General features: G+C 38.5%; 1 protein-coding gene across 6 annotated transcripts in view; it reads left to right on the top strand.

Moving 5' to 3' along the window:
* LOC137198199 (protein MTSS 1-like) overlaps positions 1–26,415 on the top strand; it is a 79,866-nt gene that overhangs the window by 38,333 nt on the left and 15,118 nt on the right. For 5 of the 6 annotated variants that reach the window (XM_067611871.1, XM_067611866.1, XM_067611872.1 and 2 more), the window contains 7 exons: positions 10,706–10,790; positions 12,234–12,325; positions 13,931–14,005; positions 14,314–14,325; positions 22,302–22,459; positions 23,647–23,754; positions 25,766–25,863. In XM_067611871.1, the coding sequence (XP_067467972.1) occupies positions 10,706–10,790; positions 12,234–12,325; positions 13,931–14,005; positions 14,314–14,325; positions 22,302–22,459; positions 23,647–23,754; positions 25,766–25,863 (628 nt within the window). Of the gene's footprint in view, positions 1–5,236; positions 5,610–10,705; positions 10,791–12,233; positions 12,326–13,930; positions 14,006–14,313; positions 14,326–22,301; positions 22,460–23,646; positions 23,755–25,765; positions 25,864–26,415 lie in introns of those variants that run through there. The other variant, XM_067611869.1, reaches the window with a different exon arrangement.

The raw sequence follows: 26,415 nt of genomic DNA, 5'->3' as shown, positions 1-26,415 counted from the left end.
TGCTGCTTGTTGACACGCGAGAGCTGTTGAAGTGGTAAAGTGACCTTGGAATAGAGAGAGAGAGAGAGAGAGAGAGAGAGAGAGAGAGAGAGAGAGAGAGATGCTGACTGATGCAACCAGCAGGCAACACTATGCGGCTGTTTCAATATTGACTATTGGTTACATCTCGCCAATCAGACGGCAGCGAGCGAGCGAGAGAGCGAGCTGCGACATCAAAAGTTGGAAGTTTTTGTTGAGACTTTAACATGTTTTTTTTTATTTTTTTTTTGTAAATTTTATGGGTTTTTTTCTCTCTGACCTCACAGTGATGTAACTGACAAGCAACAAAACAGAGAATAAAAGATTCCTTTACTGCTCTAAAAGCACAAATACAAACTGTGTCACACATCCTACTAAAATATGTTCTTTATGTATTTAGAGTGCATCGATTATTAAAACATGATTCTCAGAGTTCAGGTGAAGTTTATGAGTTGATGCCTTTTAGATGTTTAGGTCAGAAAAATGTGATTATTAAAAGTTTCCTGCAGCTCGTTTCTGCTGCACAGGAAGTGATGTAATTAATGTAAGAATAATTTACTGTGTAGTTAAAGGTTCAGTATGTTTCAGATGAACTAATTTATCTGAAGATGTCGTTTTTTCGTTTTATTTTTTCTTTTTAAGATGCTTTTCTTAAGCACAATAAAAATGTTCACACACACAAATCAATTAGATATTTTCTTTTATTTTGTTAAAACATAACTTTTATTTTTGTCTTCACGGTGCAAAATCCAAAAACATAATTATACATTCACAGATTTATATACAGATGATACAAGCAAACTATTATTAATATGGAGCATATTTGGGCAATTCCAAAGAATCTTTTCCAACCATGAAATAAACATCTGTGTTGTACTACAATGATAATTTCAATGTGTTAACTGTAATTTATTACGTGGAGTTTTCATGCTGTCAGTGTTGTTATGTGATGTATTTTGTGATGTTTTAATCAACATCTGGATTATTTGGCAACTATTTTGATAATAGATTGATGGTTTTACTCAATTTTTTTAAGCAAAAATGTCAAAAATGTTTTAGCTCCAGCTTGACAAATGTGAGGATTTTCTGCTTTTTTCTGTTTTATTTCATTGTAAATTGAATACATTTGGATTTTGGACTGTTTGTCGGACAAAAGAAGACTTCAGATAAGTTAACTGCTTATTACTTTTTTGACATAATTTAGAAAATAATCTTCAGATTAACCTTATAAGACAAATAGTTGTCAGTTGTCCTATAAAGTTTTATTCCATCTGTTCAAAATGGCCGCAGATGAAACGCCTGCTGTCATCGTCTCCTCCCTGATCCTCAATAACTTTCTTTTGTGTGTTTTGTAGTGTTGACGTGATGAGTCATACAAACGGGGAACATCTGATCTCCTTGATGCATGTTGGTTTTGTGTGAAAAGTGATGGAAATCATTGTGTGAAGAGTTAAAATAAGAGAATTTCACACCCTGCGTTTTATCACTTAAACACTCAGATTGTTTGTTCCAGAAAGTTCTGCAGAATCAGGCGGCTGCGTCCATCAGAAAAGAGGTTTTAGATGCTGTCGGAGCCTAAATAATAACCCACAGATCTGTAATTATCTCCTAAATATTATTTTATCTTTGCTCCGACCATCCTGTCTTCTTCTTCTTCTTCTTCTTCTTCTTCTTCTTCTTCTTCTTCTTCCCCTCATGCTCCAGTTCTCAAAAATAGCTCTCCAGTCGTAACCTCCCTGTAGCAACTAGACAAGAAATATAGTCTCCTACTAGAGGACAGTGATTTACTGCCTGTCCTGGTGGGCCGCTGCGTGTGTGTGTGTGTGTGTGTGTGTGTGTGTGTGTGTGTGTGTGTGTGTGTGTGTGTGTGTGTGTGTCTTCAGCTGCTCCGGTTCCTCAGCCCAGTTCCACCAGTGTTCGTGTGGAGAGCGGCTCCTGTGGGAATGTGACGGCTGAGTTAACATCCCAGTCGGATGGAGGGAGGGAGGGAGGCTGGTTTGAATTCCAGTCTTAGATTCCAGGTCACCTACTGTTCAGCACCGCGCAGCACCGTCCGCCAGGCTACAGCGTCCAGAGCTCGACAGCGAGGTTATCCGTCTCGGAAAAATCGGTCAGGAGACTCGCTGCGAGTTTTAAATTAAGGTTACATTCAGACTGCTGGATCGTGTTTGATGCCTCACTGGAAGCTTCTTTCTGCTGTTTCTTACTGTAATTCACCCAGAAACCTACTGATGCTGTGGTAGTTTTCATGTTTTAAACCATTTTCACACAAATTTAGAGAAAATCAGGTGAAAGAGTCGCAGCTAGAAGCTAAAAAGACACATTTTTCTGTAAAATAAGAGCTGAAACTGGAGTGAAAGTTCAGCTCCGATTTTCCTGCAAGTGACAAAAAAAAATACATGAATGCAACTTTAACTTCTTCTTCTGTCGTCGTCCTATCGCTGGTTCCCTGCGTGGTGCTACGATCAGGACTTCCTGCCTCTGAGGGTTTGAACGGCTCGTGTTTGGACTCGCATGCAGATGAGCCGCGTTGACGCCTCGAGGCCGTTCTGTCTGCAGCTGCAGCCGAGACCAGAGCGAACCAGCTGCAGGTCAGACAGAGACGCTGCTCTGTCCCACTAAATTGGGTCAATTGGGTCTCAGTGCTACTCATTATACACACACACACACACACACACGCACACACACACACACATGCACAGGCCCATCGTGAGAAGTCAACAGTCGGATCAATCAGCTGAATTGACCAGGAACTAATTGACTGACCGTGACCCTGTTGAGCTGCTAATACAAGATGAAACTCTGCTAACTGTGTCACTAAAGTATCAGAGATGCAGCATTAAAGTTTAGAGTTAATTAAAGCTGTGAGCAGCGTCGGTCGGGACGTCGCACGCTGGCCCGGCGGGATCATTTTACTTTTTAAAAATGAGGAATATTTCTTGCAAGTGTGGTGTGCTTTTATTTTGAAAGATTGATTGACAGGATGAGAATTTTCTGCAAAATGAGACATGTCTGTCTTGTTGTCTTGTTTTCAGCACAGTGTCATAAGTCACCTATTAAAGTTTGAAGCTGATATCATTAACGCCCTCGGAGGAGATAGCGTTTGTTCGGGGGCCAAAATTGGGGCAAAGTCTTATTTTGAAAGGCTGATTGCGGACTTCCTGTTGGATCTAGGTCAGAGGTGTCAGTGTATGATTTGTAGGTCTTGATGAGATGAATAATTGAGTTTTGGTTTGATCTTTCTACAACATTCCTACAGGCCGTGGCGGCCATTTTAGTTCCATAGGTGGTGCTAGAGAGCACTTTAGGGGTTAATTTTTACATTTGATGAAATTTTCCACCAGACCTGATGTGCGTGCCAATTTGGTTTTTTGGAGTTTTTGAGCATGTTTAGGGGATCAAATTTAGGTTTGATGTCCCGTAATAATAAAGAAACAAACAAACAAACAAACACATGAAGAACAACAAAGTCTACGGACTTAAATCAAGTTCATTTCTAACCAAGTTCATTAAATTAGTAAATGAAGAGATTTTTTTTAAGTTTAGTTTTATTTACAAACTTTGACCTCTGCAGGTGGAAATAAAAGTGTCAGATTCACACCAGCAATTTTTAAAAAGCAAAATCCGTTGCTGTAATTTCACTGGAATCACTTTGATCAATGAATTCGCTTGCAGATTGAATTAAATCCCTTTGGTGAACTTTGACGCGTAAAATCTACTGTTGACCAACAGTGAACTGTCTCGGTAACGGTCACAGAGAGGAAACAGAGAGCTGAGGAAGAAGAGGAAGCTGTCATAGTTTTATTTAATTTAAGTACAACTGTTTTCAGACGGATATGAGACTTTGGGACTTCATATATCATACGACATCATGGTATCATGAGTAATAATAATAATAATAATAATAATAACAATAATAATAATACATTTTATTTGGAGGCACCTTTCAAGTCAGCCAAGGTCACCTTACAAGAAATAAAAGCATAAAAGAATTAAAAAAAAAAAACATCAATTAAAACAAAACATCAGCATAAAAACAGGTGTCCAGTTATAGAGAGTATACAAGTGTGAACAGGTGAGTTTTGATGAGTCGATGGAGTCTGAATAATGTCAGCAGAGAGCTTCAAACACGTGTTGTGTTCACTGTCTACTGTAAAAGAGAAATCTCTTCCTGTCAGTGAGCAGACTGACTCCGATGATGGATGATCATAAATCTGTAGCTGTTAGCAGGTTTGCAAATCTACTTTGTGGATTTTAGCTTCATGACTTTGGAGAAGAAGCAGCTTGTTGAATGAGATCAGGTTACATTTATACTTTACTCAGCAGTTTTATTGAAACAATCATCTTCTCTTTGTTACTCATTAAACCATCACTCAGTTTAAAGCTCAAGTTTATATATATATATATATATATATATATATATATATATATATATATGTTAATCTCAGGCTCTTGAAAATCCAACATCTGTGTGTACACACTGAACTATCTGCCCTTTCAAAGATTCTTATTTAGCCTCAATTTATTACTGTGTCTTTTGGCCAAAACGTGAATCGTAACATTTAATCCTGTGATGGAACAATTAATCAATCTTTACTTATATACAGCAGCACCTTTCATACAAGTCAAATGCAAAAAAAGTGTTTTACAAGTGATTAACAAACACACAAGAGACGAATGCACAGCAAGATACAAGTAAAATAGCAAAATTATAACAAAGTGACATGTAAAATGTAAATGAAATAAACAAATAATATACAAGATAGTAAAGAAAAAAGATTTAATAAAACCTATTTTAAAAGAATTAATTGAATAAGACAATAAAAGAAAAGTTAAAAGAAAATATGATCAATAAAAGACATAAAACTACACAAAATAAATAGATTCAAATAAAACAGTAAAATGTTAATAAAAAATAGTAATAAAGCATAAATTATAAGACTAAATTTATGAGACGCTACACAAAAGCTAAACAAAGTTAATCAGCCATAAAACGAGGTGAAGAAAGGTTGAGAAACACAAACACAGACGCCAAACTTTGATTTAAAGGCACATTCAGGTCTTTTTTTTTTTCGTGTATTGTGACTTAAATAATGTAGAAATCATTCCAGGAAGCTTGTGAGCGTGTTAGAAACTGCACTCGTTACGCAGATATAGAGGTCTGCTCGTTAACTTTGATTATGTTTATGAAGAGAAATATCAGTTTAAAACATAAACAGCCTTTTGTAAAAGCACTGAAACACTGCAGTGGCTGATGGGAATTTTAGCCTGGACTGATACAGAAGTATAACACCTCGTTTCTCAAAGGAGCTCGGCGGCGGAGAGGAGGAGACGAGGTGAGAAGAGAGGAGGTAACACCTCGTGAGAAGGTGAGAAGAGAGGAGGAAGAGCGGGAAAAATGGACGACTTGAAGCAAGGAGAGGAGGAGGAAACGAAAGAGAGCAGAGGATGATGTGTGAAGAGAAAGAAGTGGGATGACGAAGAGAGAGAGAGACGGGGTGAAGGAAGGAGATGATGTCTGAAGTGAGAAGATGAAACACATAACAGCGAACTGACCTCAGAACCCCAAAAGATCCTTCTGAAAACCTGAAGTAATACTTTTATATGAGCTCACAGTGTGTAATGTGTTGGGTATGGCAGCTTCCTTCGGCTTTACGGAGCTTTATAGCGAGTTTCAGCTCATTGTTTAGCTGTAAAAAGCCGCCGTACGCTAGCAAACAGTTAGCAAACTAGCATTTAGCAGCTAAAGAGCCAGATATTTCCCTCAGGAGTTGGTGGAGAACAAAAACAGAGCTAAAAGAGAGTGAATATTGGACTTACATTCACCAGATGGACAGAAACACGACTCCACATGAATGATAATGTTGCTCCGTAACTGCTGGACGTGGAAATAATCAACTGTTTGCTAACAAGTTCGACATATTAGCTAAGAAGCTAATGCTATGTCAGTGTTGTATTCACTGTTTCTAATGAAAACAAGTCAGTTCATTTTATTTTAGGAAGGATTGTTCATTCTATCGAGGGCAACTAGAGCAACACACATCACTGGTTTACAACGTGAAGCACAACACCCGCACATATTCTTTAACCCTTTAACGCATGAATTATGACCTCAGTCAGGAAGTGTTTTTATTCCTCTTTAGGCATGAAAATATTTGAACTTGTCATTTTCTCCCAACATAAAATCAATACTTGGAAATTTTAACAATTGTATTACTCCTTAGTTGTTACTTGATGTTTCAAAATTTTATTTACCTGCGAGGCTCTATTACTATAGAAGGATTGTCAAGATGTTCCTGAGCTGTTGAGCGGCCATCTTGGTTTTGAGAAATTTGTGTTGCACTTACAAAGGCTGGCCAATAGATGGCAGTGTATGGGACGACACACTAGAGTCCACTGTGTTGGCTAATGTGCAACTATACCATTAAAACCCCATGCAAATATATAAGGAAACAGCTTTTTAATAGCTGTCCACTGTAGTGACCACTATACATGAAAGACTCTAGAAAAACAGCAATTTTACCACCCTTTCTCCTTTGATTGGTGCATCTGGTTATCTTACCTTTATAGCTTCTCCTTCTGTCTGGTCAGTGTGTGCAACTAATGACACTCGGATATATTTCAACACTCACATTAAGCGTTTTATCTCTGCTGTGTCCTCCTGTAAGCTCTCAAACTTTGTATGTTTGTTTTTTAGCCAGTGAGATAGTGAGAAACACAGAACAGGCCGGTCGAGTAGCAACGTGAATGATGATGATGATGATGATGATGATTGAGTGAGTGTGCTGGTTGATATGGGCGTAGCAGGGAGTGATGATGAGGGGAAGAAGCAGGGAGACAGACTGTGAGGTAATTACAGAACGAGCAGCCTCTATAAAGTTGTGTAATTATTATCCGTCTTTTCGGATGATTCATATAATTTCCTCACGGCTGAGTAGCAAAGGTTCTGTGGCCTGCAGGTGTTGAGATACATCATTTATAGTGAGGTAACTGTCCCTTTTAATATCTCTGCATGTATCGGATCATTTGTGGGTCATTCTATCATCTCTATAATCTCAATCTGTACGGTTAGCAGTCGTGCTAGTGGCTCTAGCGATGGATAGCACCACCATGAGTTTAACATTTGTGGCTTTTAAATTAGCGTCAGACCTTCGTGTCGCCCTCAGGATGAACATCAGGTCAGAATTTCAATTACATACAACCTGCTGGAAGATTTGATCCTTATCATACAGACCTCACAATGCAACACAGGCCTTGAAACTGAGACTCTGTGGAAAGATTTACATGCTGTATTTAGTGTCCAAGTAACCTTTGATCCCCTGCAACCTATTAAAGAGCAGGAGGAAGTGAAATGTCATCGTCGCCTACGGTTACGGTTGCCTGTAAATGTCATTTTAAAGTCAGACGTCCTTCCTAACCGGCCATGGAGAACTTGATATCAATCAATAAGCAATCAACTGCCCGAAATATAATTGTATTGTTCTTCTATTTTGTTCTGTGAGGAAGGAAAAATCTTAGGAGAGGAGAGGAGGAAGGAGGGAAATGATGAGAGAGAGAGATTTGTGCGAGAGAGAGAGAGAGAGGAGGAGGAGGAGGAGAGAGATGAAGAAGAGGAGGAGGAGGAAGGAAGGAAAGAGGACATGTGGAGGGAAGAGAGGGAAGTGCAGATGAGAGGAGAGAGGTGTCAGTGGTGCAATGCAGTGCTCACTACCCCACCCCAGACACACACACACACACACACACACACACACACACTTACACACACACACACACACTCACACACACACACACACACACACACACGTTTGTAAGCTTGTGAGGACATTTCACTGATATGAGGCGTTCCTTAATTAAAAAAGTTCAACTTAAAGAGTAATTTAACGCTAAATCTACTTTTTAGAGTTGGAAAATTATAAATACAGTCACTTTAATATTGTATTTATTTATCATGTTTGGTTCTTTTTCTTCTTCCAGAGAAAATCCAGAAACTCGTCTAGACCGAAACAGCAACATCTAAAAAACAGACCCTTAAAAGTCTGATGTCGCCTCCGAAGTACAAAACATCACGTCTAACCGTCCCTGAAAGCACCACCGACCCCCCGACATACAAATACAAAGATCAATAGTCAGCAGAGTGGAGAGTTGAGAGATGTAATTTGCATTTAAAGCATTTTTAAATGTGTGAATGTTGTGTAAAAAAAAACAGATTGTTGGGACTTCGTACCAAACATCGACCTCCACCGAGTCCCAACCGAGTCGGGGATTCAAACCGAGACATGAGATATGAACCAGGAAGTCCAGTTGGAGCTACAGATTAATGAGTTTAAAGGTTTATAAATCACAAAAACACAATGAACAATGTTTTGTAATTCTCACACACAGGAAGTTACAACTCTGGAAAGTTACAACTGTTATCTTTCACTATGACGATGACACAGTAAACACTAGAAACTAGAAACACGTCTTCATGTTACAAAGTGAAGTTGTGCTCCAGCAGGTTAGTTTAAACCTGTATTTCCTGTTTCTTTTCGATGTCCAGTCAGCTCTGCTGGTTTTACTGGTCAGATTCATGTTTGTTCTACTTTGAAGGGAGGAAATGTGCTCCATCTGCCAAATGAACCGCTGCGTTTGGAAATGGATAACTACTACTACAAACTGTAATGTCCCTTTTACACTCCCGTTCTAGTTTGTGATTAACATGATCGATATTTATTTATTACCTACATCAGAGACGTTTACCTTGTGAGGCAGCTGGATTCACTAGATCACCTGAGAATCCGTCTTGACTGACACAAGTTATGCACTTGTGTCAGTCAGCGTCCTGCTGGCAGCTGTGTGCGTAGTTTAGGTGTGACGACAGCGAGAAGCGATGGCTAGTGATAGACGGACGGTTCATCCAATCACCTGAAAGTGTCTCTGCTTTTCTTCTCTGATGTTTCTGTGTAACAAACCATCAGGTTACAGAAACGTCATGCGGCCACACCTTAATCCACCAGGAATGTGCGCGTGCTTGCATGTATGTGATTGGCTTCTTGCTGGATGACGTCATGTTGTGTCGCAGTAATAGTTGAACCAGGTTCTCTGCGTTGTCACACGGCTGCGTTAACGGACTGTAACCATTTAAATAAGTGTGCAGTATGTTTAACGACAAAAGTCTTCACTCGCAAAGCCTGAGATTCAATCTGGACCTCACAAAGACAGAAATACAAGAACACACACCCCCCCCCTTTGCTCCGGCTGAGAGTTCACATTCATTAACATAAAATACAAGTACGTTTGACAGATTTACAAAAAGTTAAAACAGGAGGAAGACAAACAGTAGCATGTGTGTGTTGGAGCGAGCGGTGGAGGTGTTGTTGGATCTCCAGGCTGACAGGCTGAGGTCTGCTGAACTTTTCCCCAGGAGGGAGTGTTCCGTCTGGGGGAGAGAGAGGACGACCATCTGGCCCTTTCGGATGCCTGTGGAGCTTCTTCTGCTGCTCCGACAGTCGGCTCTCAAACATACACTGAATCCCGGAGATCACCTTGACTCCTGATTTTAGTATTGATGAGAGGCAAGAGAGGGATTATTACTTAAATGAAGGATTATCAAACCTCTTTGGATGTCTAATTGTTGTCTGTACATCTGTGGTTACTGTACAAACAGGAACTGATAGCAGCTAATGCAGCCTGCATGTTCATGGTGCAGATCCACCAAAATGTAAACACTGGCAGAGCATCAGGGGTTTCAGGGGTTTCAGGGTTTGGTGTTTCTGTCTAATGCATCCGCCTCGGTGCTTTATTCTGCTGTTGACCGCATATTGTGCAGCTTATACCCTCATTTTAATGTCTTTTATGTTTATTTGTGTGAGTTTTGTCCTCTTTTCTGGGTCATTCCAGTAAGGAAGTAGTTTTATATTCATATTTCATAGTTTGTGGCCTGCAAAATGCACACCCACAGTATAGAGAAGAAGCTGATATTTGGATAAAAGGCCTGATGATGTTGTTTGTACCTGGACCAGGAGCGCTGCTTTGCTAGTAAATATGAGATAAAGACCATCACTATTTACTGTCTGATTGCAACATTCAAAGCATGATGGCAACTGTAACTATCAGTACAAGACTCAGAATGTCCCGTCAACAAGGTTTTTACATCCCCAGAATACTAACTAGCCTAATATTAATCATGTTCCTCATGTAGCGTTGTGTTTTTCTGGTTCATAACATCAGTCTGTTCTGTATTATAACAAGGTTAAAATATTATTTCCCTGCGTGGCTTCTTGCTGTGAAGAGGAACGATGTGTTGTACTACTGGAGTCGGACTGAAAACAATGTTTTTATACTGAACTTTGCATATTTCTCATCAAACGTCGCAAGAATGAGGACGGACGTGTTTCTGGACGTTTATTTTGTGTGTCCAGGAGGATGATGCTGCATTTAAAGCTCATCTTTTTAAAACTGCATTTACCTAACTGTCATTTTATTTACTATTTTATTTCTTTTTAAATCTCTGTTTTTAATCCTTTCTGCTACATTTCTCTGTTTCGTTTCGTGAAGCACATTGCACCGAATCTTTTTAGTATGAAATGTTCTATATAAATTAAGTTTTATTATTATTATTAAATGTACTTTATGTGAATGTGAACAAGCTTTTAGTCTCAGTTTCTGCAGTTAGAGATGAAACTTGACTGACAGATTGTCTTTTCAGGAGGAACCAGAGACATCGGTTCAGCCCTCACCAGGATGTGCATGAGGCACCGCAGCATCGAGGCCAAACTCCGCCAGTTCTCCATGTGAGTAGATCTGTGTGTGTGTGTGTGTGTGTGTGTGTGTGTGTGTGTGTGTGTGTGCTTGTGTGATGAACAGGTGTAGCATCTCCTCCCAGCTCTCCATGGCAACCTGCTCCTCCTCCTGCTTCAGCTTTCCATCCTCCATCTTGCTCTCTCTCCCTCTTCTTTCAGTACATCTGACTGCATCGTTACAGCTAAAAGTAATTATCCTGATTTTATTAGATTTATGTATCAACATGAGTCTATTTTACTATTTTCCATTTTCACTCCTCTATTCTCTCATTCTCTCAGTCTTTCACGTCTCCTTTGCCTCCTTCTGTGATGACGTCGTTTCACCAGCCTCCTCTTTTCTCCCTTTTCTTCTTCTTCCTCCTCTTCTTCCTTTCTCTGCTTGAGTCCATTAACTCTCCCAGTATGGAAGGAGAGAGTTTGGCAGATTGAAATGAGACGATGAGACCTCCAGTCGAGCCAGTAAACAGAGACATATTCTGTAGCCGGACGATGTAAACAGACCACACACACAGGAATCCGTTATATGATGCATCAGCACATACGAACATCCACGTCATCATCCTCCTCCTCCAGGGGGCCAGATGGGATATAAAACCTGCACCGGGGTTTACTTTTAACTCCTCATTCCAATCTTGGATCATTTACACAAAATCAGCCTGAAAAAGACAAAGTTCAACACGTTTTTAGGTACTAAAAACTGAACATTTTATTCCGTGTAGTTGTCTTAAGTGCAAACGGCCGCTTCATGAGGCTTTGCGCTCCAGAACGACGCCCCTGTCAGCAGCCGTTCACACCCGTTACAAATCACTGTTGGAAAATAAACAGGTTCATGATGTGACGGTGATGTGGTCGAGGGTTTGGTCAGGTTTAGGTTCAAAAACAACTCGATGGTGGTTTGGATCGTAAGTACTAGAAGGTTCAGGGACCTTCATCTTCAGGGTTATTATAATAATAATAATAACTGTGTTTAAAGGACGAGTTCCCAGTTTTTCAAGTGTGTCTTAAAACAACATTAAGGAGCCCAAAAGAGCAGTGAAAGAGGTTTTCCTCCTGTTCATAGTGGCTGTTAGAAGAAAAACTGTGAACCCGTCGTTTAAGGTTAAGAGACGATTGAGGGTTTCTACAAGGTTCAACAAGTTTAAGACTTTTTAACACCTGTTTCACCATCATACTGTCCAAAGTATGAAGGTAAACATCACGGATGATATCACATTTATTCAGTATTCCTGTTAGTAACCAAAATTCCCAATGATGTTACCAAATTAAGAGACTGTCGTAATGTCAGTCACCCAAAAACGACATATTAGCTACGTTTGAGTGAAAGACGCCATCTAGTGGTTGTAATAATTATGACCCAGAGCTGTGGCGCAGTTGAGATGAAATAGTGCACACACAGCTCTAACTGTGTGTGTGTGTGTGTGTGTGTGTTTCCAGGGTTTTCCTGGACTGTCTGATCAACCCTCTACAGGAGCAGATGGAGGAGTGGAAGAGAGTCGCCAACACTCTGGACAAAGACCACGCCAAAGGTAGAAAAACACTCCGATACAGATCCTGTATGAACTGAAGCACAGACTCAAATAGAGACTATATATATATATATATATATATATATATATATATATATATATATATATATACACACACACAGTGTCTGTGTGTGTATTTGATTGTATAGTATGTGATGTATATAACTGTGTGAACGTATCTTTAGGTGTGTGTCGTTTCTCACAGATTGAATAGTCACGCAGCGTTGCACAGAGAGGAAATCTAAAGTATCGTCCTGAATATTAGACGACTCTGGTTATAAGATGTAACGTGCTCTCACACTTTCCTGTCAGGCTCTTGGAAGCGTCCGGCGTGATTTTCTCTGACAGCGTCTTTTTGAGCTTCTCGTCATCTGTGACACCAGTAATTCTTGATAATTTGGTCCCTGCTGTGTTTCTGCAGTCGACTCGTTCTCAGTCGTCCTCGGTGGCGGTAAAACACGTCACACGAGCCGTCAGAGGTCAAGTCAGTTTATATGTAGAGAACATTTAAAAACAACAAAATGTTTATCAAAGTGCTTCACAGAGAGATGAGACTTATAATAAAAATCAATATAAACACACATAATTATGAGGATCAAAAGAAAACGCATAAAAATGTAGAATAGAATAAATAAAATCATGAAAACAGCAGCGTGGCACAGAAAACAAATAAATAATACAAACAGAGTGACGAGTCATGTCTTCATACTGAATATTAAAAGGCTAAAGAGGAGACACCAGCATAAAGAGAAACTGGTTAAACTGGACTTACTGAACACTCCTAACAGACTCATTATAAATGGACTTGCCTGCTAGCCTGCTAGCCTGCTAGCGTAGCAAAAATGAGTCTTTAAACAACCCATAATGCAACACTCTCTGTAAAAACTAAAGAATATCTGATGTTGTGAGCACATAATCGTCTCGTCCTCTGTTATAACACAACCTGCTTTTTCTAATGGAAAAATAAGACAGAAATATTGTCTTATATTCGGTCCAATATGTTTTCTTTTAGACTTTGTCGTAATAAATCTTTGGACCTTAGTTGGAAAAAGTGTCAGATCAGCTCAAGGAAAAACTTCTCTTTGGTGTCAACCACATGAACAAGACTTCCATCTTGTTCATGTGGCGCCACGTTTTTCAATACGCACATGCACGCTAACAGTCCATAGTTACCAAAGGAAAAAAGATCTAATGGGTAAAAAACAAATCATGTCCGATTAGTAATCAATTAATCTACCGCTGGTGTATATTACTAGATGTGTTTTAAATGTTGTCTGTTGGTCTGCAGTTGAGCTCAAGTAATAACAAAACTTCCAGCTTCTGTTGCAGAAGTAAGAAAACCACATTCAAAATCATAATGACATTTGTAATAATGCAAGTAACCATGACAACATAAACTTACTCAGACGGGGATTGTAAAATAAAAGAAATGTTAAAAAAAAGGATGTAATATTTCTGTAAATCCACACTATTATGGATTAGAGAGAATCCAACAGTAAAGATGACGTATTTATAACTTTAGTTAATATTTATGTGTCTGTTCTACTCATAAACATGCTTCACATTAACTTTATTTCTCTGGTGCTGTTCGTGTCCTTCTTACAGAGTACAAGAAAGCCCGTCAGGAGATCAAGAAGAGATCTTCAGACACTCTGAAGCTGCAGAAGAAAGCCAAGAAAGGTTCATCATCTCTTTTCTGTTTGAGCTCAGAAATTATTATCAAATAGTCTCGTTTAGGCCGGAAACAAAACGCCGCTTCACATTTAGCCGCTCATGTGAATGTGGGCGGAATAATGTGAATGATTCAGCCATAATTAAACAGTTTGTGGTGCAGTAATCATTGGATAATTAAATCAGTGGTGTTTACAGGATGTAACATTATGAAGATATGTGAGGATTTAAAAATTAATATCATGTTTTGTTTTGTTTTTTTCTGCTGCCTCCTGCTTCCCTTCTTGTGGTGTCCAATCACACTCGTCTCTGTTCAGCTGATGTATTCGGTAAGTTCAACCTCCTCTTATTTACTTCCTTGTTCTTCTTCTATAATCGAGAGTCAGTAAACGGAGACCGGAGTCGCACTGAAGCCTTGAAAGAAAAGATTTCTATCATGTCGAGTGTTACACAACCGAACCGCAACAGAACACAGCGGGGCAGCTCACAATAACGCAGCACAGTGACTCACTACACAGCAGGACGGTATAACATACTGTATGCTAATAGAGCTGTGAAATGGGACAAGCTATTTTGGTCGCTCCTGGTTGCCGGATGTACAAAATCCCCAATAATTTTTTCCCATAGACGACGTTACGTGACTCACAGCTGGAGCAGGTCGAATCATCAGTACAAAAGATGAACAACTGTGTTAGAAAATATCTGGTTCTTTGACAAAAAAGCCGCTTGAACGAGTCTGTGGACATAAAAAACTCAAGGTAGGAGTTAACCACGACTCCCAAGGTGCACTTCGGTAGGAAACATCCAATCATTGAGCTTAAAATTGTTGCATAACTGTGTCGTTTTTGAGAAAACTGACAACACAAAAACACAATCTGCAGATTAAATCATTTCACTTTTGTATTCTGGGCCACTGATTCACACCTGTAACTGGTTTCTTCTGCATAGCAACAGTAACCAAGGCTTATGAGGTGTTCAGAGACGTCCGTCATAACAATATTTCTGTAAAACAAAACTTAAATTAAAACTGGCGGCCATGAAATGAACCACGACTAACGATTATTTTCATTGTCCATTAATCTGCTGATAATTTTCTCCATTAATTATTTTTTAATGTTTTTGTTGTTTGAAAAATTCCATCACAATTTCCCAGATCCTGCAGGAAATATTGGCAAATGTCCATCACAAGTTCATGGGGCTCAATGTGACGAATTGTTTGTTTTGTTGACCAACAGTCCAAAAGTCCCAAATTTTATGATAATTTACAATTATATAAAACAGAAACATGCAGAAAAAAAAGTTTCATATTTGACAATCTGGAACCAAAACATATTTAGCATTTGTTCTTGATAAATGGCTTAAACGATTCATTAAAATTGTAATTAAATTTTCTGTTTATCCAGTAATTGACTAATCAATTAATTGACTAATCATTTAAGTTATACAATATCATAACAGCGTAACACACACAACACAGAATAATGTGTCAACCAGCCTGAAACTTGTCACAATAATCCATCACATTCAGAGTGACTGACAGCTCCAGAGACTGTCGGGGTATCAGTTGTGTTGCTTTGATCTTCTGTAAAGAACCAGAAGTAACAAGTCTTCTGCCCTCAGAAACAAGTATATCCAGTCTGGATCATCATACTGAAGTGAGTCTTATTATGATTGGAACAACCCGGTATCACCAAAGCGTTTAACACATGTCACAGTGAGCATGTGCACTAGAGTTCTCTGTTAGCTGAGACGGCTAACTTCCAGTTAGCTCTCTGCTAACTTGAATGGAGATAAAATAATTTAATCCTGCAGCTCTTCTAGACTTTCCAAATCTTATCGGACCGAATGGATCAAATTCTGATAGTGAAACGAGTCATTTCGCAGGGATTGTGTGGTGCTCAAAACAATTTCTCCACCATTTTACAGCTTCAACATTAGCGACAGAGTAGGCTACAGCGGCGCCTATGATGTAAGCAGGCGTCAACAGTGTTTTTGTAATAACTCTCAAAACCTCTTGGTTAGGTTTAGTGAAAGATCAGGGTTTGGGTTAAAATGAAACATCACTTGAAACATGTTGGTATGAAGTCAAAGTTACATCCTTAAAATTAGGTAACCTTTTGTCGTCATGGCAACAGTAAACACCACAGCAATCCTTGTTACTGTTTATGGTTAGACTTCAACAGCGGGGTCAGCCCTATAAACGCTATAAAGTCCGTGACTGAGTGATGAAGTTACACCATTTGTTGGTGCCGCAACTTCCTGTATCATTTTCAAATTAAAAGCTCTCTAGAGTTTTACACACAGTCCAGCCATATATAAAGTTTTGATCTAGTCCTGTTAAAAAACCGTCCCAACTTGTGGTTGGAAACAGGAAGTGAACAGCAGTCTCCTGCAGCTAAATTCACTTTTTACCATCTATCCATCTAACCATCCACCCGACCGGCCTCCTCCTTATATAGACGACATCTGAACTGTGTCACTCAGGGTCATAATAACTACGGCTGCTAGATGGATTTGTTGGCCTTGAGTATACATGTGTGTCCTCTAGTGGAACAGCAGGTGTATTACACGCTTTGGCCTGATACTGAGCTGGATTGGAAACATGAGCTTGTTGTTCCTGCTGACAAAAGGACACGGAAAGCTTCCAGCTTTAAATTGAGCCTTTAAGACAAAATAAACAAGACCCGGGATTGACCCCGAGAGCAACCTCAGATGTGGTCGAGTCGCCCTCCTCGCCTGTTATTACTGCAGGAGAGGAAACTCCCTCCGCAGTGGTATGAATGTCACGAGAGAAGAAAAGAGAGAGAGAACGAGTTTCAAAGACTTTGTGTTGGAATGAAATGAATGTAATCAGAGAGGAAGAGAGAGAGAGAGTGAAATGAAGGAAAATAAAAGGAAAAGTCTACTGAGTTGGAATGAATGTAATGAGAGATGGAGGGAAAAGGAGAAAGAGAAATAGAGGTGGTACATGAGAAACATACACTACATGGCCAAAAGTATGTGGACAACTGAACACTACACACGTGTGCTACAAGAGCATTAGTGAGTTTCACTGATGGTGGAGGTTAATGGTGTATAAACCTTTTTAAAGTTGAGCTATATTCTGCATTTTCAAGGCCAACAAACTATTAAAAACATGTTAATGAGCCTCATTGTTGCACTGGATGACATGTGGCATCTTCTGTACACAGAACTACTCTCCTGAGACTGAAAACATGATCAGTTGCCATGATGTCACTTCCTGTTTAATCTTCAGATTACACCAAGTCCGCACCTGGAAATAACATAACATGTCGCAAGAAGTTATTACTGTAGCCATGACGATGAAGGCGGCCTAACTTTAACCCCCCACATGTTTCTCTGACCTTAACGAAGTGATCGTTTTATCTGATGTGTAACGGTTTTTGGAAAGTACAGACAGATGATGTCGTCCTGCTGATTACTGCCCCATAATGAGTCACATGATCGAACCACGTATCTGGAGTTTCATTTGGAGGATTTCTTGTTTTATACTCACTTGTAAGTTTAAAAGATAACTCTGGTGATTTACTATATTTTTCTAAAGTCAAGAGGTTTTGATATGTAGCACAACAAGTTAATGAAGCTGTAAACAGAACCATGTTCCTGCACATGCTCAGTAGCGTCTGCCTTACACAGAACTACTCTCCTGAGACTGAAAACATGATGCTGTTATTAGTCTTTGGAGCCGTTTCTAAGCAAACTAACGTGACCAAGCTCATAACATACACTACGTGGCCAAAAGTATGTGGACAACTGAACACTACACACATGTGCTACAAGAGCATTAGTGAGTTTCACTGATGTTGGAGGTTAATGGTGTATAAACCTTTTTAAAGTTGAGCTATACTCTGCATTTTCAAGGCCAACAAACTATTAAAAACATGTTAATGAGCCACATTGTTGCACTGGATGACATGTGGCGTCTGCTTTACACAGAACTACTCTCCTGAGACTGAAAACATGATCAGAAGAAGATATATCAGGCTTTGGATACACAAACACAATACTTGTTAGTAGATCAGTTCATTGATGGTTTGGATCCAAACATGAGATTTATTGACAATAAAGAAAAAGCAGTAATGCATAAACACTCACACAGCAGTATCTGCTGAGCAAATATGAATATTGTAGTCATAGAAAGCTGTTCTACTTCAACTGAATAAACAACAGATAAATTAAAAGCAGCTGGGCAAACAATCGAAACAAACAAAAAGAACACACACAGATTTTGTGCACCGTTGTCATGTTGAAACAAGAACGAGGCTTCCTCAAGCTGTTGACACAAAGATGGAAGCACATTATTGTCTAAACTATCACTTTATTTTGTAGTTTTAAGAATTCTTTTGCACTGGAACTGTATAAACCCAAGATCCCTGGTGTCCACATACTTTAGGCCATGTAGCGTGTATAAAAAGAGAAATCAGAAATGATCTTTGCATACCTCTGAATGTGATAAGATGGAGAGAGAGAAATGGGGAAAAAAAAAGATAAAGTCAGAAACTCAGAATAAAACTGAGAAAAACAAGATTGAGAACAAAAAAAAAGAGGAGAATAAAGGAAAAAGAGACACAAACAGAGGAGAGTGATCTTCTTCTGCCTCTGGCGCCGTGTTGCTTGAATTCTGCGGGAAACCAGAAATAACATTCCCGTCCCTTGAAGCAACTCTTGAGCCGTCTCCTTCCTCTCTTTATCACCGAAGAGACTCTCGCCTGGAAAAGTTCAGTGAGAGAGAGAGAGAGAGAGAGAGAGAGAGAGAGAGCGAGCTCTCATCTATCAGCCCGACCACAAGCAGCAGCCGGCCTCGGATCTCACTGGAGGAATGAAGAACTTTAATTACATGTTTATGTCTGTCCTGAAGTACAGAAGATGAGATTACCAAATGATCGAGAAAAAAGTAAATCCTCAAAACACTCGAAGAACAAAGAAACAGAAGATGGAAATGATTAGTTAATTAATTTCCAGCTTGTTAAATATGATCTGATTGGACACAAACAACATTTCAGTCCCGAGCTGGTTCCACTGGTTCCCACTGAAGACATAAACCTTTAAAAATGCCCTCAAATATATACAATAGTTTCATTAAAAAAGGCTCAGTAATTCCCTAAAACATCTGGGCACTGTAGTGTTTAGCAAACGTTACTCAAACTGGAGGAAATGGTGCATTTTTTGGGGACTATTTTCATTGGCGGATTAATACACATTTGGCGCTTTAGTGAGTATTTCTGGCACAATTTTTTGACAACAGTGGAGCTCTGTGCTGGGGGTGTGCCCGAATATAAATACATTATTCGGCAAAGCACAAATAGTGGGGTTTTTATGAATATTTGTTTCATACAAATATTTTTAAAATTATTTGTTTTTGGGAAGAAAAAAAACAAAACATGTCAAATTCCAGCGAGCGGGTCAGTTATAGTCGCTATCTCAGTGTCTCTCCTCTGCTCCGCTGTGACGTCTATCAGCAGGTCTCAACGAGGGGAGTCACATCCACCTGCTACATGACGCGCATTTCCTAATTTGGACATCGCTTTAATTTCATCTTTAATTTTCTAAAATTATAAGTGTAATAAAAACAACAATAGGATTTTTAAACCTCTTTCCACTTTTATTCGAATACAAATAATTTTGCTGCCTCAACAAATACAAATACAAATACATATACATATACTGGGCTCTCTGCACATCCCTACTTTGTACTTGTTAGTGAATCGATTAATTGTTGGTTTTGGTGTTTTTCTGTTGGATTTGTTGACTGTTTGTTGAAAAATATAGAATATAAAGTCCATGAAGGTCCAAGAGAAGACAGGAGATGAATATCTGCATAATCATACTGACCAGTAGAAGAAACCTGATGAATGTGTTTATAATGGAAGTGATGGGAGACAAAATCCGCAAAATGTATTTAAATGTTTATCTGAAGCTTCAGCAGTTTGAGTTAATCTTTTAACATTACTGGTAAAGAAAACCCTTCTTTGTGTTTCCCTGCTGAGAATAGTAACAAAAAGGGATTTTTGAGCTGAAAACTCTGTAACATTTAAAGATATCTACTTGATTTGACTCATGTGGACAACTGAAGCTTCATATTAGCTTCACACAAACATTTAGATACATTTTCTCAGAAGGACGACTGTAGAAGAGATCTTCTGATGGTCAGTACTGTTATGGAATTTTCCATCTTTAGAGGTCACATTGGGTCAAACTCGGCTTTGAGTCACACTGTAATTCTTAATCAGAGATTAAGATGTCTTCTCCTCGAGACGTCAGCTGTCTGTGATGTTTTGGGGAAGGCAGAAACCTGTCTGATAGAGGGTATATCAGCATCTCCATGGTTACCAAGGTCAGAGGAAGCTTCCCTAAACAACACAGTCAGACGCTCGAACCAAAACTGCTGAAATTACATGACTTAAACGCTCCCTTGTTTAGAAACTAGCGAACCAGACGGACTAATTTTTCATATTGTAGGCTGATAAAGACGAGGACTCAGAGACACAGACAGCATCGGAGCAAAACACTCTGGTGTTTACTGTTTTTGGTTCTCCACTTGGCCGACTGCTTTCAATAAACATCTTCAGCATTAAGACATGAAAAGTCTTTCATCAGGCTAAATATGTTGTATAATGTTTATTCGAGCATCTGTCTGTTGTTTTAAGACAGACTTGACAAATTGAGAAGCTTTAAAATAAGAAGTAGAATTAAAGGACGGTTTTATCTTATTTCTTTAACTAGATTTGTAGTTGTGTGTTCAGGTTACGGCGTCGTTACTGAGTCTACACACACACAGCTGTAAAAGACGTCGTGCTGTACAGTAGCTGCAAACCTTTTAAACTGGTGATGACATGTTTAGTCTCATATACAGTAATGAAGCAGGGAAAACCTTCCTATATCACAAAGTAAACCATCAGAGCTTAAAATATAACAGAATCCTCTTATGAAACACTTCAGAGTTTCACAAGTGCAGCTAAATGTGAGTATTCTGTAAGCAGAGGTCTTAAGATAATTAATAACCCTTCTGATAATGTTTGGTGTGTTTCAGTGATTCAGTTTCCAGCCTGAAGGAGAGAAAACTCTTTTAATTCTATAATGTGCTTTAATGGCTCGTCGGAGGCTCTTAACTATTGTTTGCAGTTTCAGAAACAGGCTTTTCCCTTCGTCAATAAAGAGTTTAGTGAAAGTGAAGTGACGTTTTCACTGCTGGTTGATAATCTGTCTGTCAGCTCTTATACTGTATCTGGATTATCTTCAGTTTAAAGATTATGTCTTTGTCAGTGAAGATGAGACATAACTGACTAAATTTGTACATTGACAGATTTGCTTTCAGGAACTTTTTCTGGCATCTATTTATATTATTTTCTCATTGTTTTTGTGTGTCGTAGCTTTTTTTATTGGACATTTTACAACCTTTTTTATGAAACTAGTCCTTGTTTTATTCTCATCAACACTTTTAAAAGTTTATTCTATGATGAGCATTAAATTATCTTTGTTGTTATTGTCATTTGAGACTCTTAGTGATCTGCAGTTCAGAAACACTGAACAAAAAGGTTTTTTTACTAAAAAATGTGTCTGCTGCTTGTGAGCAGAACTGAAATTGATTAATTTGATTGATTGATTGGGACAATGTGCAGTTTTAAAAACATTAAAGATGCACTGCGCCGCGGTTAGCTCGAAGCTAATTTGCATCCGTAGTCCTCCACAATCAAAACAAACAACAACACAACAACAAACAGTACAAAGCAAAACAAAACAAACAAACAAACAAAAAACACACAGAACACACCCTACAAAATACAAAACTACACACAACAGCACATCACAAACACCCAATTAAAAATGAATAATGTAAACTAGACTCAGTGGTCACACAGCTGATTACTTGATTTATCTATTTTTCAAATTGCAGAAAATTAATCTGCAACAAATGTTTATTTTGATGCAAAAATACCAAAAAGCTTCTCAAATGTGAAGATTTGTCTTCATATATTTGCAATTTGAAGTATTATTCAGACAAAACAAGTCATTTAAAAGTCAGTTTGGGTTCTGGGAAGTTATTTCAGGCATTTATAGTATTTTCTGACATTTTTTTAGATGCAACAAATAATCAGTAAATTGTGAAAATAATCTGCAGATGAGCCAATAATGAATAAATAATAATAATAATAATAATAATAATAAGCTGCAGCCCTATTTATAATCTGTACTTTCAATTCATTGTGACATTTGCAGCTGCTGTCTAATAACTTTCCGTGTATCCATGGCAGCACATGCTCTTAGTTTTTATGTGTGTGTCCAGGCCGCGGAGACATCCAGCCACAGCTGGACAGCGCCATGCAGGACGTCAGCGATAAATATCTGCTGCTGGAGGAGACGGAGAAGCAGGCGGTGAGGAAGGCGCTGGTGGAGGAGAGGAGTCGGTTCTGCTGCTTCGTCTCAATGCTGCGGCCCGTCGTGGTCAGTAATCTTTCAAACAGCCGGATGTTTTTAATAATAAAACAAATGATTACTGAGGACAAGGCTGTCAAAGCTGTTTCACATACAGAACTACATATGAGTTCAAAGCTGTTTAAATCTAATTGGGAGTTGCGTCAATCGCTAATTAATCAGAAACACAGAAAGTTTAATTTATCCAGTTAGAAGTGAGACTGTAAATATAAACGGCTACATGATCAGCTGATAATAAAACATATGTTGATGAAACTGAAGGGAGACATGAGACAAACATTCACTGATGGACTTTTCTTCATTTATTGGTATTAATAAGATAAATAAAACATTAACATCTCAGAAGTTTTCAGCCAAGGAAGTTTTGCTGTTCTTAATTGTATTAACAGTTTAAAATATTTACCCAGATTTTTCATTATATCCTTATTTGTATTTATCACTTAATGTTTATTTGTATAGGGACAAGCAAGCCTATATAATATGACCTAATGCTACATACCACAACATTTATAGCCTAGACTAGCTTGTAATTGTAATTTAAAATACATAAAATACATAAAATACATGGAATATGGTGACTATGGGATATTTTTGCTGTGTATGATTCATGTTGTTTGTGCCGGAGGTTCATCATCATCATCATCATTTAGAGGCTGATCATCACTGTGTCGAGCTCTCATTGGATAACTGATGAGGATTCACTCAGTCTTCTTATAGAGTTTATACAGTATTATAATCTGTTTTGACACATCCTGTAAATGATACTGATGTCTTCCAGTTAGTCGTCTTACTGTTGCTGAGTGGTTCTTCACGTTCACGTCTGTCGTGGTCGGTGACACATCCAAACGTCAGATTAGAAAAAATGACATCAGAGGTTTTTAGGAGTGATAGAAAACTAGTCGAAGCAGCAGCAGCAGCAGCAGCAGCAGCAGCAGCAGCTCTGTGAAATGTGGCAACACTTCAGACAAAAACACCTGCCTGTAGATCTGTAAGGTTATAAAACCTCCTCACTGATGGAGGTCAGCAAAAGTCAGACGATATCAAGAAAGTTCTCACACCACTTCTGCATTATGTCATGACTTCTCTGTCTATCTGCATGCTCGGTGTATGTTCCAAACATGCAAAACATGGCTGAATGCAGATTTAAGGGCCTGTTGATGTGTGTGTGTGTGTGTGTGTGTGTGTGTGTGTGTCAGGAGGAGGAGATGTCCATGCTGGGGGAGATCACACACCTGCAGACTCTGACCGATGACTTGAAGACACTAACCATGGACCCACACAAGCTTCCTGCCTCCAGCGAGCAGGTACAACACAGACCTGTGTGTCCGTAATTATTTCACTTATTTGGTCAAATGAAAAGAAGCCTTTTTTCGAGAACCACACTACATATTTACTTACAGTTCTTCAGGTTCTGTTCTTCAGCACATTCAGTTTGAAATAAAAAAGTGAGTCACAGTTTAACACCAGACGGTTGCAGCTCGACTTTAAATCCTTGGCACAGTGAATTCCAGCTTCTGCCCTCCGGACGGAGCTTTATGGTTCCAAGGTGGAGAACAAAGCCGTATAAAAATAGCTTTGTTCCAGCAGCCGTCAGTCAGATGAACAAGATGCAGCAACGTTCCACAGATGCTGCAGAAACATTTATTTATTTATTTTTACTTTGTATTTTACCTTATTTATTCTAGTGATTATGTATTTTAGTCTTTTTTATTGTTATTCCTCTCTTTCCTGAAAGCCTTGAGCACTTTATCATGTTTGTCTGTTCCTGTCTGCTGCAGAACAAATTTACCTACATGTACAAATAAAGTAACTTGAACCTGAAAATAGTGGATGAAACATTGGATTAAAGTGTCAAGACTCAGCTTTAATTTGAGTCAGTTTACATCAGTATAGAAAGTACTGTGTGGGAGATATTGGACAGACATTCTAGCAATATTTTATAATAAATTTTTATTTTTATTTAACAATAGTTGGACTGTAAAAATGCAGAAAATGTCTACAGTAAAATCTGTATTTTTTTTAAAAAAATTCTGTTATTTGACGCAAACTGACTTTCTACCATTTTTATATATATATATATATATATATATATATATATATATATATATATATATATATATTTTTTTTTTTTTTTTACATTAAATTTAAAGTTTTGCTGTAAAGAAACATAAAGTTGCCTTAATTTTACATTCAGTAATAGGATGTGTATTTTTTGTATTTTTACATAGAATTCAATGTAATTTAACATTCAAGACCATTAATTGAATAATCCTGTTAAAAAAAAAAAAAACTATAATATTTTAATTTACAGATTACAGCCTTTATTTTATGGTGAATATATTTAATAAAAATAATTTACTGTGTTTTTATGGTATTTACACTTAATGTAGAAAAAACAAAAAAACTGTAAAATAATACAGTAAATTTCTTTTTTTTTTTTTATAGTGTAGTTTAACACTGAATTGGGCTAAATTGCAAGAGTTCAAAAGTAATTGGACACTCGGCTATTAAACACAGTTCTTTCTACTTACTGGCTGGACTGAATGTATTTACTGTTATCTACAAATCACTTAAACATCACTGCCAACCTTGTTTCAAACTATCCTACATTTTAAAATATTCACCTTTTGAGCCTCCTGTTGCTTTCAGATATATTTTAGTATACTATGAAATTACAGTGAGACTTAGAGAGGAAACACTTTGTCAACTTCCTCTTTGTTGAAGTTAATGTGAAGTTACAGTAAAGATGCAGGCAGGGACTATTTTCTCTGTGAGGCTTTCAAAGACATCTGAGAAATAAATCTTTGAATTGACGAGTTGTGTTATTGTAGAAACAGTAACACAAAGTATACAAGACAAGTATATCGATTTACATAATGAACCACAACTGGCTCAGCAACAGTTCTAACTCAGCGTCCTTCAGGATATACGAGGTCCTGATCTCGACGGAGCCCAGACACGCTGCCGAGGAAGCTCATTTTCAACCGCAGCTTCATTATTCTGGCTGAACTCCTGAATCGTAGGTGAGGGTTGGAAAGCAAATTGACCATTAAATTGACGGTTAACCGCAACATGTTTCCCTCATTAAAAAAGACCCTGAGATACAGCAGCACTGATCCATTTCCTGGCGTAGTCTGAGGCCAATAAAACTTCCCCAGAAACCCAAACTCAACCCAAAAAAATGTTTTCATCTGAGAACACAGAAGCTGTCTGCTGATCCAGACTGCAGACGGTGGTTTTTACCTCATAATTTCATTCCAAGGTTTTGTTTTATTTTCTCAGAAAATCATTGAACTCAACTTTCTTTCTCTCCAGGTAATCGTAGACCTGAAGGGCTCAGAGTGCACCTGGTCCTACCAAACCCCACCCTCGTCGCCGAGCACCACCGTATCCAGGAAGTCAAGCATGTGCAGGTTGGTTACCATGGCCACAGCAAAGTGCTAATCATCAAGCTAAAGGGCTGATACATGTAGTCTTTTATCCTGCCTGTCGCTCTGCTGCCTCCCTGTGGCTCAACAGTGGAACTGCAGATTACTGACTTGCTCTTATTGATTAGTTTAATCAATATTTCTGATAGAAATCAGGTTCTTTAAAGAGGAAAAAGTATTTCTGTTCTCTGAGAAGAGCAACAACTGATTATTTTGCTGCTTTTCTACCTCTGGATTGCATCTGAGCAGGAATATTTTAATAGTTCTTAATGATAGCAGTGAATTTTTGGGTTTCTGGTCCAGCCTTGAAGAAACTGGTTTAGTCAAGTTCTTTGTGGTCTGGCAGCATCGGTTTGGGTTTAAAGACTTTGCATCTGAATTTTTTATTGGAAAAATATGGTGGTTGTTTTGAAACATTTGTGAAATTTCTCTTAAAAATCAAAGTAAAACTCCACCGCTGTGAACCGTTTGGACTCAGTCGATTCTTTTTCAGACCTTAAATGTCCTGAAAACTTTGCTCACAAGATTCAGAGGAAC

This window comes from Thunnus thynnus, chromosome 15 (assembly GCF_963924715.1).
Source record: "Thunnus thynnus chromosome 15, fThuThy2.1, whole genome shotgun sequence".
NCBI lineage: Eukaryota > Metazoa > Chordata > Actinopteri > Scombriformes > Scombridae > Thunnus > Thunnus thynnus.
The sequence above is the reverse complement of the archived record's forward strand: the minus strand, read 5'-3'. Positions and strand labels throughout refer to the sequence as shown.